General features: G+C 40.0%; 1 protein-coding gene across 3 annotated transcripts in view; it reads right to left on the bottom strand.

Annotated features, from left to right (window-relative positions):
* Positions 1-623: 623 nt before the first annotated feature.
* Positions 624-19447, bottom strand: part of kcnab1a (potassium voltage-gated channel subfamily A regulatory beta subunit 1a) — a 145412-nt gene continuing 126588 nt past the window's right edge. For 2 of the 3 annotated variants that reach the window (XM_046074799.1, XM_046074798.1), the window contains 11 exons: positions 16696-16775; positions 15477-15521; positions 12651-12695; positions 11657-11700; positions 11419-11505; positions 8400-8485; positions 6770-6890; positions 6345-6439; positions 3500-3620; positions 2866-2954; positions 624-2680 (listed from right to left, as the gene is read on the bottom strand). In XM_046074799.1, coding sequence (XP_045930755.1) covers positions 2591-2680; positions 2866-2954; positions 3500-3620; positions 6345-6439; positions 6770-6890; positions 8400-8485; positions 11419-11505; positions 11657-11700; positions 12651-12695; positions 15477-15521; positions 16696-16775 — 903 coding nt within the window. In that variant the 3' untranslated portion in view covers positions 624-2590. Of the gene's footprint in view, positions 2681-2865; positions 2955-3499; positions 3621-6344; positions 6440-6769; positions 6891-8399; positions 8486-11418; positions 11506-11656; positions 11701-12650; positions 12696-15476; positions 15522-16695; positions 16776-18423; positions 18491-19447 lie in introns of those variants that run through there. The other variant, XM_046074800.1, reaches the window with a different exon arrangement.

The following is a 19447-nucleotide window of genomic DNA, read 5'->3' as shown; positions in this document are numbered from 1 at the left end:
GGTCTTCTGCTGTTGTAGCCCATCCGCCTCAAGGTTGTGCGTGTTGTGGCTTCACAAATGCTTTGCTGCATACCTCGGTTGTAACGAGTGGTTATTTCAGTCAAAGTTGCTCTTCTATCAGCTTCAATCAGTCGGCCCATTCTCCTCTGACCTCTAGCATCAACAAGGCATTTTCGCCCACAGGACTGCCGCGTACTGGATGTTTTTCCCTTTTCACACCATTCTTTGTAAACCCTAGAAATGGTTGTGCGTGAAAATCCCAGTAACTGAGATTGTGAAATACTCAGACCGGCCCGTCTGGCACCAACAACCATGCCACGCTCAAAATTGCTTAAATCACCTTTCTTTCCCATTCTGACATTCAGTTTGGAGTTCAGGAGATTGTCTTGACCAGGACCACACCCCTAAATGCATTGAAGCAACTGTCATGTGATTGGTTGATTAGATAATTGCATTAATGAGAAACTGAACAGGTGTTCCTAATAATCCTTTAGGTGAGTGTAAAAGCCAGGAGCCAGAAATTTAATTCTGTGACAGGGTAATGCCAGGCTGGAGGAGGATGGGAGGAAGAGTGACTCAAAACGCTGCAACTGCTGCAGTGATACCACAGAGGTGCAACAAAATAACTCTATTTACATCTTATTTATATATTAGCCATACAGTACAGTGAAGTCCTCATATGCAAGAGAGGCTTCTTCAAGGTTTTTCTTATGTTACAAGGTATGATTTAACATTTTATGTACATGTAACATCCACATAATTCTCCAAACAAAAACAAGATCTCGAAATGTCAAAATAAAGCTCATATTTATTAACTACTCTAAAATAAACACTGTCATCTTTGCCACATCCCAGATACCTTGTCTATAAGCCTCTTGGTGCCATTAGCAAGCAGTTTCCGTAGTTACTATAGCCAGGAGGGCAGTCATCCTTTTATTACAAAGATGTATTATATTTACTTTAAGTCCTTTTCTGCCAAATTCATTGAGGAAAATCAGCAGTGCAGGTTCTGTTCACAGGAAAAGGAGTCAAATGTCTCCATAATAAATGCAAACTGAGAGAAAAGTAGTCCACTTTTTTTTGTTTGTTTTTGCAAAGCGTTATTTCTCTCTCTTATAATCTAGTGAAGCGGTTCATCAAAAAGACCACACAGGGGCGACATGCTTCACTCTCTCCTCTAACAGAGTCCCTCTGACACAGACGTTCCTCTGCTTCACAGGCGGTCACGGACGGTAGGCAAGCTTGCAGTATTTTTGATCAAACTCCTTTGTGTTGTTTACTTATGTGCTTTGTAGAAAAGAAAAGAGAGGCACACTATAGCAGGAGAAACATGCATCTGTTGGTTAATACGCTCAGGATTTGCAGCCTATAATATCTACTGAATACTTTTCAGTACTACACTAAATATGAGAGTACATTTGGACTGAGTACATTTGGTAGATAGTAGAAAGCTAATTCAAGCTAATAGGGAACTGGTTTGTTGAGGCCTCATTCTTGAAGCTTGATTTTTCAAGAAGTGTGAGCAGGTCACCTTGTCACTGCTAAACCTCACATTTCATGGGAAAATAAACGAGATATTTTACCCTACGACTTGAGCGTGCACCTCTGACACAAGAGGTGAAAGTATTGAGCTCATATGGTAATATTATTTGCTGCACTGCATAGCAATTTTATAAAATCACTGACTAACTGACGGGGACGTTCATGCAACTAAAGCTTCTTTGTGTCCCCTTTCCTAAGGTATCTCTGAGTTATAAGTCTAAGGTGCTTGCATCGATTATTTCTCATGAATAAAATATGTGCTCAATATGAATTTTGTGCTCAAATTAAATTACTTGTGGGTGGAAGTCTGGACATTAGAGAGGAAGGCTAGAGACTCGAGGGTCTGAGTCATCGGACGTGAGTGGGTGAAGTGAATAGGTAACATAACTGTCTCACTCAGCAACTACTGTCAAGATGCCCTTGAGCAAGGCACTTTTGCTTTAAATACTCCTGCACTGCTTTTCATACTGTGCTGCTCAAACTGTAAATGTGTGAAATGGTTTTAAATGTGTGTCACAGACTATTAGGAGCTGTTCAAGCATACCCGGCCATCTAATAGAAGTGGAAATATCTATTAAATTTCTTGATGAGGGCGTTTTGTTTGGAGTTGTAATGCTCTGGGTGTTGTCAGCATGGCACCGGATATGAACTGTAACATGGGCAAGACTAAGTTCTGCATAGTTATATTTGAATGAACAGGTGCTGAAAGGGTTAACACCTTGGTTGGGGAGCACAAAGTTTTGATTTACTCAAATGAGCTAAGTTGCGTTTGAGGCTGCAAAAAGCTGAATTTAAGCAGTGTCTCTTGGCTGAGCTGGACTGGACCTGAGATGAACCTGGTGGAGCTGAGTCTCAAACAGACAAGGTTACGGTATGCAATGCTGGGCTTAGCAAGACTCTCTGTTCCAGGCTGAAGTGGACTGGAACTGAGTGGGGCCCAAGGAGAGGACCGTGGACTTTAACATTGAACGGTGTGTCCATGGTAGCAGTATGGTTACGTAGGTAGGTGAGTAGGTAGGCTGACCTCTCGGTAGTCCACCTGCCAGGCCTAAGAGCGGTAGTCCTTCTTACTGTACGGTCTGTTGCCCAGGATGTGGTCGATATCAGACACCACATGAGACGTCATCTTAGGGAGGACCTGCGCAAAAGGTAAAGAGCAAAACTGAATTTGCCTCGCAGGGAGGAAGCGGGAAATACAGGGAAGCAAAAAAATAGAGAATCACATAACGTTTTGATCTCGAAATCAATAAAGCTGGAGTAGAGCAGTGGAGGAAACTAAGCAGCGAGAACACCTGAACACAGGTAAAGACAGCATGTTCCCACCTGTATGGCCCCGAGGTTCTCAGTGAGCTGTTCAGGGTTGGATGTTCCCAGAAGAACTGAGCTCACGCCTTCATTTCTTAGACACCACGCTGGAGAGAGAAAGAGATGTAGATGTTCACACAGCACCCACTTGAGGGCGCACTGCTGCTTATTATCATTTTATCTATGATTATAACAGACCACAAAAAACTGGGCTTTTAGTCTTGTGCTCTACTAGCTCTTCAAGGATCCTTATAAGACATTTATCACAAAGTCGAGTGTTAAAAAGTCAAATCCCTTTGTTTCATTCAGTCCATTTACGACAAATCGTAAACCTTACATTGCTGCCAGACATTTTTTCAAAGTACACCACAAATCTTTTAATCTTTGAATGCCTTTACTTCTACCTTCCAGGCAGCTAAGATATTTTATCAGTGCACAGTAACACAGTCAAAGCACAGTTAGATTTGAAAGGTCTTTGTTTGTGTGTAGAAACTGGAGGGAAAATCAAACCCACGAGACAAATGACAAGCAAACACAGGAAGCGTGTCAAGGATGATGTGAGTTTTTTTCATGTCAGGCATTAAAGAAGGTGCCTGTCTGACTGCTTCCACTGTTTGTTATGAGAAGGGGAGGGCGACCAGAGAAGTCTTACCGACAGCCAGTTGAGGCAGAGTGCAGCCCAGCTTCTCTGCAATGTGGTTGAGCTCTTTCAGCTTGGCTTGTTGCTTCCTTCCATCCTCACTTACTATTTTCTCCTTCAACCACTGATACGACTGGTGGGAGAGAGGAGGGGGTAGAGATTAAAAGAGCGAGGGGAAAAGAAACTAAAAGTAGAGGCAGGTTAAATAATGGTAAGTATGTATGGAAGTATAGACAAGACAGAAAAAAGGGAACTGGTGAAGAAGTACTGTAAGCTCTCCAGGCATGTTGCATAATGTAAAATTATTGACTGCACATGCTGAGAATTGGCTAAGGTGCTACAGAACTGGCTTCATTTAATTATTTATGTCAATAAAGACAGCTTGTATTGATTTGTTTCTTCTACACAGGGCACCAGGGCCACAGGCATACTGGTTGGGGCTGATAATATGACCCTGAAAGGTGGGTTTGACTACTTTTTGAGACGTTTCGAGCCATTCTTCACCCAGCACTCACACACCCTGCTTCCCTGTATCGGGAATAGTTAGACATTTTGAGTCTATTACCTAACCTCCCTTAAATCCCAAAGTTGTTTTTACACTTCTGCTTTTGCATTGATTAAACAAACAAGACATAACATGTTAATTAGTGCGCTCGATTTTTTTAACCTTTGGATAGAACCGGGGCTAGCTGTTTCCCCCGCTTTCAATCCTTATGTTAAGCTAAACTAACCAGCAGGGGTCAGTACCTTCATAGTTAACGCAAAAACATGAGTCTTCTCATCTACAGTGTCGGGTTTGAGAAAGGTGAAACACTTAAAATGTTCCTACAGTTCATTTCTCAACTAAGGCCTTTTTGTTTGTTACAATGCAGTGAAGAAAACTGCCTTAAAATTACAAAAACAATGGAAATAAGATTCACAGTGATATCCAGTGTAACTTTACTAAATGTGTCGGAAGTTTCTGTTACTATTTTTTCGTATGGTGGGCTCGTACGAGTGTACCACGTCATGACCCACGTAAACATGATGAATGTCTTTTGTGTGTAAATGAGTGAGTTGATTCAGAATAGTAAATTAGCATAACTAATGCCCCAATAATACCATATAAGGCTACGAGTCCTGCCCTATATGTCAGGAAGTGTTCATTCATGAAAATGATATCGAAGTGTAATAAGAAGAACTTCATAGTTTGGAGATTGAAGTCCTGCTTTTGGACATCTATAAAGGTAAGCCTATCATTTTTACAGCATATTAAGGGGAAAGGGCTGGATCAATGTGTCTGTCTGCGGAGTTGCGGCTCTAACAACTTTCCCATTTGCAGCAGCACAGCCCGTGGTAATCAACAACCATTCATCTGTCTTTGCCAACATATCAGCACACTGTCACTCTCTTCTATGGGCCTGAGGGACTAAGGTGTCCAAAAGATTACACTTCCAGCTGACCCTGTTATATAAAGACACAAATTAACCTTCAATTAGTGCATCATTTAATGAATTGTAATACTATAGTGTCATAAAACAGCATCAATAGCAAATTCAAATGAATGATATTGTTTAGCTATATCAGTTAATTTAGAATTATATTATTCAAATTGCAAACAGGATAACTTCAACATAATTATGAAGTGTAATTTATATAAGATTTCAATTGCTTCAAAGTAATGAAATATACAATCCATAATAGCGGGATAACAGCACACTAATTGCACATGACACCTTCGACAGGTCGGGACTCCTAAATTGTGTTCGTATCTAGGAGAAAATTCAAAATACAAGGCCCAATGTCTTTTGCATGGTGACCAATTGCAGACATGCACTGCTGAGGTTAACAAACCTGCAGTGATTCAGCTCTTGAAGCACTAAATGTGTGTTTGCTTGTCCCTCACATACATCCATACATTCATGCTGGTTTCACAAGCAACCTAAAGATTTTGGCATTGATATATTTCTAAATAGTTAGCCAAATTGAAGTTAATCAGTCACAACAGCAGTGTCTACTTGTGACCCCTTGTTACAAGTTGGGTTTCATTGTGAGCTATATTTGTATATATTAACTGACCTATGATTCCCGTGCTGCCCCCTACCGTTGACGTTTTTCGTGACCTGTCCAAGTCCCTTGATGAATAGATAAACTGACTCCCATCCAGTGGGAATCCAACAGGAATCCCGTGACCCACAGGAGTACCCACAAGAAGAACATAAGACTTAAAGGACTCTATGTCAGGGTTTAGACGTGACTGAGTATTCAGTTTTGTGTTTTCTTTATGTTCAGGGTGTTTTTTTGTTGTGGTGTGGGGTTTTTGTCTGCAGTCATCTTGGCACCTGGCTCTCCTCCACATCTGCAGCTGATCATCTCATCACCTCTCAGCTCTTTAAGCTTCTGGTTTTCTGAGGGCTGGTGCCTGATTGTTTTTCGCCATCTGTGGTAACAGTTGTTGGCTGACTATCTCGTACTAGTTTATCTCGTGTTTAGTGACCTTTTTTAAAGAAGAAAACACTGTCCTTGTTGAAGCACAGTTTCCAAGGATTCTTCATGAAACTAGTCTCATTTTTGAATAGTCTTTCCTGAAAGTGACACTAATTGAAGTGGATTTAGGTGTTAAGGATCAAAGCGTCCACTTTACATTTATTAATTTAGCTGACGCTTTTATCCAAAGCGACTTACAATTGCTATACATGTCAGGGGTCGCACGCCTCTGGAGCAACTAGGGGTTAAGTGTCTTGCTCAGGGACACAATGGCGGATGTCTCACAGTGGGAATTGAACCCAGGTCTCCCACACCAAAGGCAAGCATCTTATCTATGACTTTGATTCACATAGACATTCTTTTTTTTTTCATTTGAAGTTAGCTCGCCTACCTTCATGGATGCCCTGGAAGATTCAGGAATGCCGTTTTCATATTTTCCCGTGATGATGCCACACGCCAGCGGTGACCACGTCATCGCCCCAACTCCTGTCACCATGGGAACCATCAGGAGTTAAAACAGGAGGAGTATTAGTAATATGTGTCAAAAGGAAGAGTGTAAAAAAATGTGAGAGAACAGTGCCAGGAAAGTGAAAATGTGAGAAGATGAAAAAAGATGAGCAACAGAGAATGATGGAGATAATTTATCTGCATTTATTAATTTATGATAAACTGACTGCAAGAATGTTTTGACCACAGGATGCTTGTGCTAACTTGTCTTGGGACAAGAAGACATTTCATCATTGGGCACTGATTGACTGATTCACCACAGTACTGCACAACACAAACACACACAAACAACACACAAAGAAAACTTGCCTATTTTGTGGTAAAGTTCAGGCAGTTGCACTTCTACTTTCTCCCTCTGGAAGAGATGGTACTCTGCCTGCTCACACACTGGAGGGATCAGATTAAACTGTCTAGCCACCGAATACGCCTCCTAGAGATAAAAAAAAAAAAAGGGCGAGAATTAATGGCTGCTTGTTATGATGCTGGATCTTAACTTTGATGAGCATAGAGAAAGAATGAGAAAAAACCCCCCGATGATGATAGGCAGGAGCAAAGGTTAGGAGTGATGGATAGTGCTGGGAAATTCAGGGAAGTGATGGGAGAGGGAGGATGTTAATCAGCTTGTGGGGAACATGGCGCTAAATCAAATGCAGCGCTGAAAGTAAGTCACCCAATCAATATTCCATATCACAACTCATCACATTCAAATTTCCTTCTATTTCATCTGAATCTCCACACGTCCTTTGAGAACACATGCCAGAGGAAACACACACACAAACGCGTTGGGTAGTAGGAGGGGGAATCTACTCAGCATAACGCAAGGATAATGTCGGTGCTTTCACTCAACTTACAAATTACAAGTTGCCCTTTTGTGCAGCAACCTATGTCATGCGCCTCGAGCCTGTGTCTGCATGTACGTCTCTGTCTGTGTACACTGAACTGCTGCCTTGTCACGTACACTGCAAAGCTGTGTTTACCCCCTCGTCATTACTGATGCTATCTAAATTACACGGCTTTCATCTGGGCTTGTGTTCTACAAAGATATCTGCTCTCTTTCACAGAAAGAGGATGTCAACACATCGCGCTGGGCTTAGTGGGGGGGAAGGGAGGGTGATAAAGACACCAGAGAGAGACAGATGAGAGAGGAGAGAATGGGGACCTTGAATGTCACTTCAGGGATGTGTTTATTTTTTAACTCTCTGCTGTGGCTTTGCACCCCCCGTATATATTCATTACTGTAGCGAGAGTTGAAACGGGAGGTAGATTGATTCTGATAGGAAGAAGACACAAAGCCAGAGGAAGCCATTGTGCCTCTGTGGGAACACTTCCTAGAAACAGCTGTATTTCCTCAAACCTTTAGTCTGATTTTCCAGTTTCCTCCCATTTCCTGTTTCATTTTTCGTTCACTACCATGATTATGCATCAGCAATGTGTCCAAGATGGTACAAGATAATAAGCTGCTAAAATGGGTCTTAAATCTGTTAAGGTATAGAAACCAGGTGTGCTTTTAAAAACTAGTGTGTCTATCAGTTTACTCTATGGGTCTCTGGATCAACAGTCAACAGCTATTGCGTTGCGAGTTTCTGCCAAGCAAAGTGGCTATCTTCTGTTGTTCTGAGATATTCAATTAAAGTTTATTTAAACAGCGCCCGTTCATAACAGAAGTTGTCTCATTGCACTTTTCATATAGAGCAGGTCTAGACCGTACTTTTGTCTCTGTAAATAATGTTACTTTGTAACTCAACCCAACAAAAAACTCCAGCAAGTTTCAAACTGTTGTACAGCAAGTCAAGCAAGTTAGACAAAAAAGTTTATTAAAAATTATGTTTACTGAGTAACTAAACAATCCAATTGAATATTCTTTTTTATTTCAGTGCTTTTTATACAAAAAGACAGTTGTCATGAGCAGAAGTGACACCAGAAGCTCCTTGCCGCTTACCATGATCTCCATGGCCGTCCACCGAGACGTCCCCCAGTACATCGCCATGCCTTGGTTGATCACATAGGTCATGGCCCGAACAATCTCTGTAGATATATAAAGACAACGAACAACTTATTAATTGACTCCACCCTGTGCAGCGCCATTAACAGACAAAACACTAGTATGTCTTTCAAAAAGCCGTAACAATTATCCTCAAATGCTCCTGTCACTTTTCACATTCAGTTCACTGCACTCTAAACAAACAGAACACATTCATCCCCGCTGGATCAACCCACATTCAAAATGCCTTCAACAAATCTGTTGAGTCCTTTAGGCTATGTTCCTGAGACACTGAGGAGACACAAAAATCTCAATGTAAGACAAAAATATTTTAATTAATATTAAAATAGTTTCTTTTCTTGTTGTTAACAGGAACCAAGCTCAATGTATAAATTAAAGCCAGTATTCACTCAGTAGAGGTTAAAGCATCACATTTAAATTTTAATGGACTTAATTAAGGCTTAATAAGTGGGAATGGACACAGTAGAGATTAATGTGTGGTTCAAACTTACAGTCAGTTTGTTCTTTGTGCAACAGTCAGGGTTTATCATCAGTGTTACTCAAGAGGTGGTATTAAAATCATGCAGAATTTATTTAAAAGTAAACACAAAAAAATCTTCAAACTAAGAAATCAAATAACAGGATCTTTTAGACCGTGATTTCTTATGCATTTCTCATATACATGAGGTGGTTCCCAACACACTCCACATATAGAAAGCAGAAAACAGTGGTGCCACTGGAAGAGAAAGTGATTGAAAGAGTGCATTCTGTTTGTTTGCTTTTTCCCCCCACAAACGATGAGGACAAAGAACATCATTCACAAGCTTGACGTGACTTGAACACATTCTGAATCCACATTAGCCAAGCCAAATGAAAAGACAATGCCAAAGACAGAGAGAGAGAAAGAGACGGACGGAACCCAGAAAACAAACAAACAAACTGAAAAGAAAAATGAAATAGAAACAATGAGAAAGCAGGCGTTGGGTTTGCCGACGCAGTCAGAAGTCGAAAACAGCATGAAAACAAGAAAGACTAAGAAAATTAAAAAGCAAGCAAGACAAAAAGTGTGGCCTTGAGAGCACACAACTTAGTCATTTTGTTCCAATTTTGTGATGCACTGATGAAGTTAAAAAAACCCTCTGCAGAGGCCACCTGCCTCCTCAAGTCTCTCTTACCTGCTGACGGCTCATCACCCAATCCCTAACAGCTCTGGGGACAAACTAACAAGCTCACATTCTAAAGCCCCTCTGATCACATTCAAGCTGCTGCATTTTTAATGATGCAGTTAGCTCCAACACTGCTGTCTGTGCGAGCCAACTGCAGTGTGGGCCAACAAAAACTCAGATAAGGATTGTCATTAAGGTTATTCATCTTCGCCCTGCGCTCACTCCAATTATACTGCAATCCTTCACTGTGGCAGGACCCTTGTATTTCACGCTGCATAACTGGTTCATGGCAAGACAACAGAGTATGAGGGATAAGAAGGTTGAAGAAAACACTGACAGAGAAGAAAAAGTTTAGCAACACAAAAGAAAGAAATAGAGGGAAGAGAAGTTAAAGAAAAGATCTGCAGAAGAATATATAATCAAGAAGACCTAAACTTGAGAAGGCAGGTTTTTGTTTCCCCTTCAGTTTGGTAACTGATAATTAACAACCTGAAACACAGATGTCTTACTAAACACCATCCTGTCAAGGGAAATAACACAGTATTAAGAACAGCATACAATTCTGTCTCTTCCCTCTCTCTTGGAACTACCGCCTTCCTCTCCATCCCACTGCCTGCCCTCCTGCCACCCAGCTCCAGCATGCCGTGACTGTGCACACTGCGCTCACATTTAAATGCTATCTGCCTCAATTTCCGGCCAATATAACAGGAGAGAGAAGAAAAAATAAGGGAGTGCAAAACTAGTTTCATGGAAGAAAGAGCAATAGATCTAATAGCTGAAAGAATTCAATAGGAAATGAACAGTGAGTGCAGATGGTAGGACAGTAGAAATCTATAAAGAGCAAAAAGAAAGAAAAGTGGACAATCAAGGTCTTTCTGTGTGTGAAATATCATATTGTTAGACTATCTGCTACACTAAGTTATGTTTCCATATAACAGACTTAATATCCCTTAATGTTGTTTATATATGTTTATATACACTTAGCATATCAGTCTATAGTGTGATCTGAGTTACAAAGACTTAATTTTCAGTCAATCTGGCCTTTTTAATTACATTGAATTGCTTAATTACATACATTTTAAGCCCAACTGTAGGAAAGCAGGAATTTGGAGCAAAGAAAGTGCAAAAAGCTAATTCAACATCCTTATTGATTAGTTGCGAGCACTAATTATTGAGGTATTGTGAGAAAACCCAGAGTTAATGGGCTTTTGCTGTAGAAGGTAATAGCACACAATAATTGATGACGACTAATCAGAAACCAATACCCTACTGATACGCATATCAATAAGCAACTTCTGCATAATGAATTACACAGGGTTATCTGCCTCATACTGAAAAGGGCCATTCTGCAGGTGTAAAACAGGACTTCTAGACATTTAGTTCAGTATAACATGAACACTAAACACACAATGATAAAAATTATTTCACTGTGTTTCAGGCCGAGACATGGTGTGGATAATAAATCCACACCATTTTGTTTTCTGTCTGTCTAATTTCTCTTGCAAGAACACAGTTGCCTTCCAGCCAGTGAATATCAAGCCCCTCTCTCTAGTGCTCTAACAAAAAACACACCAATCCTGAAAGGGTTTTTGTTTTTTACATGTTACAAAACTACGGAGACATCGCAATTCAAGTCACAGGTCACTCAAAAGTAGATTAAAAACTGTAATTGTATTCTAATACAAATGATATCAACACCTGACATCATAAACCCAGACACTCTGACCTCAGGGCAAGAGACAGAGAAGCATCTAACTTGTAACTTGATTGGCGTTTTAGGTATAAAGGTGAAGGTTGATTGGGTGACTCACCTTCCATGGGAGTATTGCTGTCTGGGCGGTTGGCAAAAACTACATCTACATACTCCAGCTGCATCCTTTGTAGAGAGCCTTTTAGACCTGAGACACAGGGGGATGTGTGGGGGGTTGAGATAGTGGAAGGTGATTCAATTGACACAACCCAGCACCGTGAAGGCGGAATTTATTTTGTTGTAAGTGAAAAAAGCCTAAAGTGGTTGTTTTGTTCATCTTGTGTGTGTGTGTGTCTTACCTTCAATAATGTGTTTCCTTGACAGTCCTCTCTCTGTCTCTGCTCTGATGGTACAAACACAAACCAATGATAAGCCACACTGTACACTAACCTATGCATTTTAAAGTCCATTTAATTTAGTTAATTCACTTCAAAAAATAAACTTGCCAGTGTTTTATGTGTACATTTTATCCCTCAGACAAGACTGCCATTAGAGTTAACTGTTTCTGTGCATTTGTCTCCAACAAAGTCAATGAGTGAACATACTGTATAAGAGGCTGGATGGACCCGTAGCCAAAAATCACAGACGTGCATTAAATTGACTTGTTGAGGGGGATGACATGTCCCTATCAGTCTAGAAAATAGGTCAGTGCACTTTCAACTGTTCAGCATCGTTATGCATCCAAACTCTGAAGGATAAAGGACTGAATCCTCCTCACGGGAATGAAGGAATGCTCAGGAGCGGAGAGAATAACTTTATCCTTATCAGCAGAGCCAGTTGGACAGTCTCTGCCAAGGAGTGTTTGTATGTATGTGTGTGTGTATGTGTGTGCTATAAAACAGATCCCCATCACCATTCCAGACTCAGCAGAGGAATTGGTTGTCTTTGAAATAGAGTTACAGGTACATATTGAATGTAAAAAGTGATATAAAGACACAACCTGTTTGTGTAATTCATTGTTTTTTTTTTGATATTCATGACTGATTATCGATTGATTTGAGAACTCATTTGTTTTTGTAGGCTAATCATTTTAATATAGCAGGACTTTTACCTTGACTTTCTCATATTTTGTTTTAAGAAGTGTGACTGAATTGTAGTTATGTGATGTTGTATATACTGTACATCATTTGTTCTCAGGTCTCTCTCATAAAACAGATCTTGATCTCAATGAGACTTCCAAAATAAATACAGCATAACTAACTCACTAACTAACTAACTAACTAATTAACTAGCTAGCTATTCACAATCATCTTTCAGGCATGAGAATTACAGTGTAGAGACATTCTCACTTACTTTCCTCCCCAGTAGAGTTTAGTTGTAATGACCAAGCTGGAGCGCCTGTTAAAGTGCCGAGAAAGATACAGAGAGAGAGAAGAAAGACACAGCAGAGTGAGTGGTACATTATGCATTGTACTCGCTCGGTGTATTCTCTTATTTAGACGTACAGGGGCTCTGCAAATACATCTTTCCTTGTTACCACATCTGGTCCCATCATGGATGTGTTTATTCACATCCTAAAACTTTTGGACTTATCAGTGAAACACATTAGGAGATTTGGGTGACACCTTGTCATTACACGTCTGGTGCTCTGTTAAATGATTAAACTGTTAAATTAGCATCACAAAAGGAGCGCAAACATGGCTTACTGTCATCACATTTAAGGATCCACTCAACACATAATTTTCAGGTACAGAGGTTGCTGATTTAATGTGGACATTTCCAAAAGTGAAAAGTATTTGCAGACTTGAGTCACATGTGACACGTGACTAACATCATTCTGACTTAAAAATATTAAAAAACAAGCTGCGCTGAGAGTTGTGTGTTACATTAGTCATTTACATTTCGCATAAAATCTGAACTAGGAGTAAAAGGTGGATCAACATCATCAGTACCGCCTGTTCTTTCTTTTCTTTCAACTCTGTAAACTCATGATGACACCCAGAGACTGAAATGTCAAGTACAGTGTGTCTTTACTGCACCAGCGTCACGCTTACTGGTGTAATGTAGTCCACTCATGTGGCACACCTAAGGTAGTGTGATCACATTTATGTGAAAACAAATTAACGATTATCAGGTTAATCATTATGGGTTATTGTATATATTTGTGTTTTAATTTAAGGAGGAAAATAATTGGTGTTGGACTAATAGAGTTAGGTATGCAGTTTTCTGTAGAGCAGTGAGGCGGAAACTTTACCGCGATGACGGAATGTTGGTGCTACGGATACTAGACATTCAAAGTTTACGGTGGGAAAGTGTTGCGACGGCTCCTGTACACTGAAGATATTTTAGGTGTTTGTTTGATAAGAGGTTTATAAGCAATATGCTCTATGGTAAAACGCAACTTGCTAACTTGAATACTGCCGTCTGTTTCTGTTAAATATCATTAAAATATGTAGCATAAGCACTTTCTAGTCAATACATTTCAGGGAACTGTAATTATTACAGAAGTTCGTTGTCAATTCTGACACATTAAAGGGGCAGTATAGGCGATGCCCAAGATATTAGACGTGTAAATAGGAGTGTAAAAGCAGTTACATACTGTGAGAAGAAAAGGTATTTAAATTACTAAAGATGTTTATTGGATGTGAAAGTCAGGGGAAATGTGTTTATCACAGAAACAGTAACTGACCAGAGTGAGAAGATGTTTTTTGAGACGGTGAGAGTGTTGAATATGTGATTAAGCTTGATTGGACCTGGACATTGAACTTGAAATGCTTCAAACAGAAATGTGTTGTGTTAACCCGGTTTTGAGTTGTTTAATAAAACAACCAGAGAAGCAATCTGGAACGAAACGCAGAGTATCTTCATTGCTCCTGTTTCACCTGCTTCCATACAGGTTACATATCTGCTATTGAGATACCTATCCCTGGGACCCACAACACTCAGATTAAAAGCAGGGTCACGCATTACAACTTCTGAACCGATTATAAATATGATTTGGGCGTGACGACCAAGTCGGACGAGATCGGACCAAGTTAGACCGGGTCTATTCCAGTCTGGGTCAGCTGGTGTTCACAGTCGGCTGATAAAAATCTCATAGTGTATGATATGTAAAGAGCTTAATCTCAAGTCTTCAGATCCAGTCGCTGCCAGGGATTTTTTAAAAAACATGTTTGATATTTACGACTGACAACTGAAATGGCCGATCTCATCCAAACTCTGCTCTTCTCTGTCTTCTCCTTTTTTTGGCCTTTTCAATGCAAATGTCACTGCATATAAACAGTGCAGGCTGCTGGTTGCCATCCACGTTTGAACTGATACAAGAACACGTGACATTTGCCGTTCTTACGGGATTTGCTGTGTTGTCTAAAGCCAGACCTCCAGTGGTTACTGCCATGTCATTCAGTCTGTTATTTAGTGTGTTTGCCCAGTCATAAGGTTTACGCTCCTTCCTGACTGTCAAAGACTAAAACATCTGAGGAGGTTGGTGGAAACAATCTTTATGCGTGGTTTGTCCAGTCTTTGTGGGTGTCAGCTAATCTTCAGGTTTGTCTGAAGCTTAAGATGCGCAATGATGGAACAACTAGTAGACATAGTGAGAAGAGATTAGCAGCTAAGTGTTCCCGCATTAGAGCTGCTTCATACTGACTGATGTAACTGTAACAGAGAGAGGCTCCAGCAGTTACTTCCTTTGATGTTACTGTAACTCCTCTCCTCCCTGTTTCCTACAGAGTATATAAATAATAAAAAACTGAGCATGTTTAAATAACTCCATAAAGGGAATATTTGAAATTCGTGGAAACTGAAAGTGCCTGCAGGCAATGTATCTGTGTGCCTGGGTGTGTGCAGAAATACGCAAATTACAGTAAAATAGGAATACAGTCTGATTTGAAGAAACAAAAACAAAGCCCTGACAAGGCAGAGATCATGGTCAATATGTCAGCATCGCTTAATATTTCTCACTTCAACATCAAACATGGATGTCTCTTACACACACTTACAACACTAACACATGCGTTTGCACACACATGCATCTTTCATGCGCGCATCACACACACATACACACATACACTTCTCTCGCTGCTTTCTGCAACATGCACACACATCGTCCTTCTCCATCTTTCTCTCTCTCTCACACTCAAGTGATGCAGCCGTCACACACATTTGTGTCACCATTACCTCCAGCATTTCTTCTTGATAATGTTTCCGAGAATGATTTCGGCCCTGCAAGGCAACATAAATGAGGTGGCGTTATTGGATTGCAGTTTGAATTCATAAACACTCCCTCAACAATATCCGCCCTGCGCTTCATTGTCACTAATCTAAACAGCCTCCTGTGCATTACAAAGATGGCAAACCAGTTTGTTCATGAATTAGCAGCTAGATGGTGCGTTCAAAAAGTATTTGATACTTGATACTTTTGATAAAAGTATCACAAGTGTCAACTTGATGGAGGCTTATGTTTGACAACATTTGTGTTTTATTATTGTATATTTTAATGTATTCTGTTAGCTTATGATACAGCAAAAGGAAATCATTCTTCAGTGGTCCTTTTGTGGTGTTTTAACAGCATAAAGGTTAAACTCCACTCACTCTGGACTTTTGGAATATCATTTCTCAATTTTTTTTAAATGTAGTGTCACTCTGCTGTGACTTCTCCTAAATTTAAAAATCATTTTCTTACTGATCCCTGATAAAGCTAACACAGGGTGGAGAGATACTCTGCAGTTGATTCCCCATGTTTGCATCAGTTTAAATTTAAAGTTCAGAGTGATGGCTGTCATGCTACAAAAATACAAACAAATCCTATAATCCTAAACATTAACCTGGAATTCTGCATGAATATTGATATTTTACACTTCTCCTCATATTTAAACAACATCCTAAGGCACAGTTTACTTAAAGAGTCACAATCAAAAGAATTTGAGTCTCACAGTAAGTGTTTAAACCATCCTGCCATGGTTTTGGGTTTTGATTGTTATTTCCTGTTTTATTTTGATAGAATATTTCCTCATGTGGCTTGTGGGACTTTACTTCCTGTCTTTGAGAGTTTTCCCACCCTGATAAGTTTCACCTGAATATAGTTATCCTCCTCCCACACGTGTATTTACTCCGTGTGCTCCCCTTGTCTGTTGCCAGTCGTCTTTGTTTCATGTCAAGCAAAAACACTCCAGACCTTCTGGTTGTTTCTCACTTGACTAAATGAGTGGAATAAATTGGACTCTACATTTATGAAACCCTTGTGCTAAAAAGAAATTATAACTAAAAAAAAAAAAAAAAAAACTTCCCGTAGCTACAGTGGGGCCAAGTGTCTGCAACTGATCACACTAAAAACTGAATCGGTTGCTATGAGCTCAACTGAACTGCAAACGAGTTGACAGGTTCGTATGACACCCACCTTCCGCCTGCATAGACCTCAGCAGTGTCGAACAGGTTGACTCCACTCTCATAGGCAATAGTCATTAGCTTCTCTGCAACCTGGCAAGAGGTCAGGACACACACACACACACACACACACACACACAAAGAGAGAATACGAAAAGGTCAGTGTGTATAATTTTCATTAATTTCTATTTGATCTATTTCTTTTTAGGTACTTGTGAAAGGTTAATATTTATGTGCCCCAGCTACTGTACAGTGTCTGAGCTTTATAAAAAACAAAAATTGAAAAAGGTGGCACACCATCAAAGCAGTGCAGGTTTTTATTAAACTATGATTTACTATCAGGCCTGCTTCAGAGGATCATTACTGTTTAACTGTATGTCACTTTTTTACAAGACAATCAAGACAGGGACTTAGAAGAATCCTTACAACAGACCACACACAAAATAGAGGTGTAAACTCTCAAATAGCCACAAGATGCAAGTAAAGGGACAGATAAAGACCAGGCCAAGCAACAACCTTTTACAGAGAACGGGAATAGAACCACTGTATCATTTATCACACAAAAATTAACGTAAAATATATACAATTATCTAGTAAGTAAAGCTGGGACTAACTGTTTTATTTCTGAGGCTGAGCCCTGTAGTTTCTCTCCCTGGATAGCGCACTTGTTGTCTTTTGTGGTTTTACCTAAACTTTCGGCAGAATACAAGTAATTTACATACTAATGTGTTTTACTGTCTCTTTACTGTACTATTCAGTATATAGCACCAACCAGCTCACGTTGAATGGATTATTACGTGAATATGCACAGAGTTTGATATTTAGAATCTGAGTTTTACACTCCACTCAAGGATACACCAAAGTCAGCACAACAGGGATTGGGGATTGCCACTATAATTCTTCGAAACTGCTTATCGGACAGTGGAATAGCTTTGGAATCTTCCTCCCTTAGTATTGTGAAACTTTCCAAAACAGATAAGACGACATTTACATCCACTTCTCGCTGTGATTGGCCAGCTGTGCAGAGGCGAGAAAGTAAGCCAAGGTTTGAACTTCTCTCTCAAGTTTGTTTTCCATTCTTTTCCTGCCATTTTTTATGTGAACAACAGAGTGCAAAACTATTAATTTTTAATTTCTGGATAACACATTGTACTCACTAAACTCAGCAAAAAGAAAAAGGTCCTCTCACTTTAAACTGCTTTTTTTCAGCAAACTCAACATGTGTAAACATTTGTATGAACATAAAAAGATTCAACAACCAAGACATAAACTGAATTAAGTTTCACAGACATATGACTAACAGAAATTGAAAAATGTGTCCCTGAACAAGGGGAGGTCAAAATCACCGTCTGTACACTGTTAGCGTCTTAACGACTGTGATTGTACTGCAGGTACAATAAAGTTCTGTAAAGTTATTTGGATGTTTACAACGAAGGTTAAAATCAAGGGCAACTGGACTCGGTGATTCCATACGTGTCTGGAGTATCAGAGAAACTCAGGAGGATTTTCAACAAACATAACATCCCTGTGTTTTTTAAACCCAAGAACACACTAAGACAGATGCTGGTACACCCCAAAGACCGCACACCCAAACACAAGAAAAGCAATCTAGTGTATGCGGTCCAATGCAGTGAGGAATGCACAGACCTGTATATTGGGGAGACTAAACAAGCACTACACAAACACATGGCTCAACACAGAAGGGCCAACTCCTCAGGTCAAGACTCTGCTGTCTACTTACATTTGAAGGACAGAGGACACTCATTTGAGGACTACCAGGTGCACATTGTAGACAGAGAAGATGGATGGTTTGAAAGAGGTGTCAAGGAAGCCATCTACACCCGGGTCGAGAAGCCGTCATTGAACCCCACTTACAATGCTGTCCTTTCATCTCTTCCCAGGAAACTCAACAAACGTAACCTATTGGCCTCAGGTGAAGATACCAACGATGGTCGTTCAGTCTTGGCCACAGGTAGTCTTAACGACTGTAACGACTGTCGTCACAGCAACAAGGAACACTAACGAACCAGCGGTATCGATGACCCGGGATAACGAGCCCACTGAGGTTAAATAGCTGAGTTTCCCTGCCAGTCAGTCAGAACTGAAGAAGTCCTTTGGATGAGGGACGAAACGTCTTCCAGTATCTTCAACCAAGTCCAGTTGCCCTTCATTTTAACCTTCGTTGGATAGAAACGTAGTATTACTCACATTGCCATGGTAACAGCTTGACAGCAGCTTGAGGATGCAGCAGCTTATTGGTTCTCTGGATGAAAGAAAAACAAGTCAGTGACCTCCTGTCAGCTGTGCTGCTGTTATCAGCAGCTGTCAGTAGATACTCTGTGCCAGGCTCAGTAGCATTCTCACATGATTTCTGATTCTGATGACATGAAGTGAAAGATTTGATTTTTAAACAGAAACAGCTTCACTTTCCACAGATGCATCCCCATATTTTCTGAGTTAAAACTGTTCACAAATTCTGCTGCATTTACTGAGGAAATATGTCTATTTGCTGAATTTAAGCTGGAAAATGTTTAGTGTCTCTCGGGCTTTCAGCATTATTGGACTCTGAATGAAAACTTAATTAAAGAAAATAATTATTTATTAAATATTATGTACAATTTAATTCTAATGTTATTCTATCATAAGAAATGATAAATCATATATGAAGGTGTGGTGTCCGAACAATAATGCTGCGATGATGTGTTGAGAAGAAATCCGCTTGACACTGTTCTTGATCATAAAAGTTTATTACATCAAGGAATTCA

Source organism: Micropterus dolomieu, linkage group LG17 (genome assembly GCF_021292245.1).
Source record: "Micropterus dolomieu isolate WLL.071019.BEF.003 ecotype Adirondacks linkage group LG17, ASM2129224v1, whole genome shotgun sequence".
Lineage (NCBI taxonomy): Eukaryota > Metazoa > Chordata > Actinopteri > Centrarchiformes > Centrarchidae > Micropterus > Micropterus dolomieu.
The sequence above is the reverse complement of the archived record's forward strand: the minus strand, read 5'-3'. Positions and strand labels throughout refer to the sequence as shown.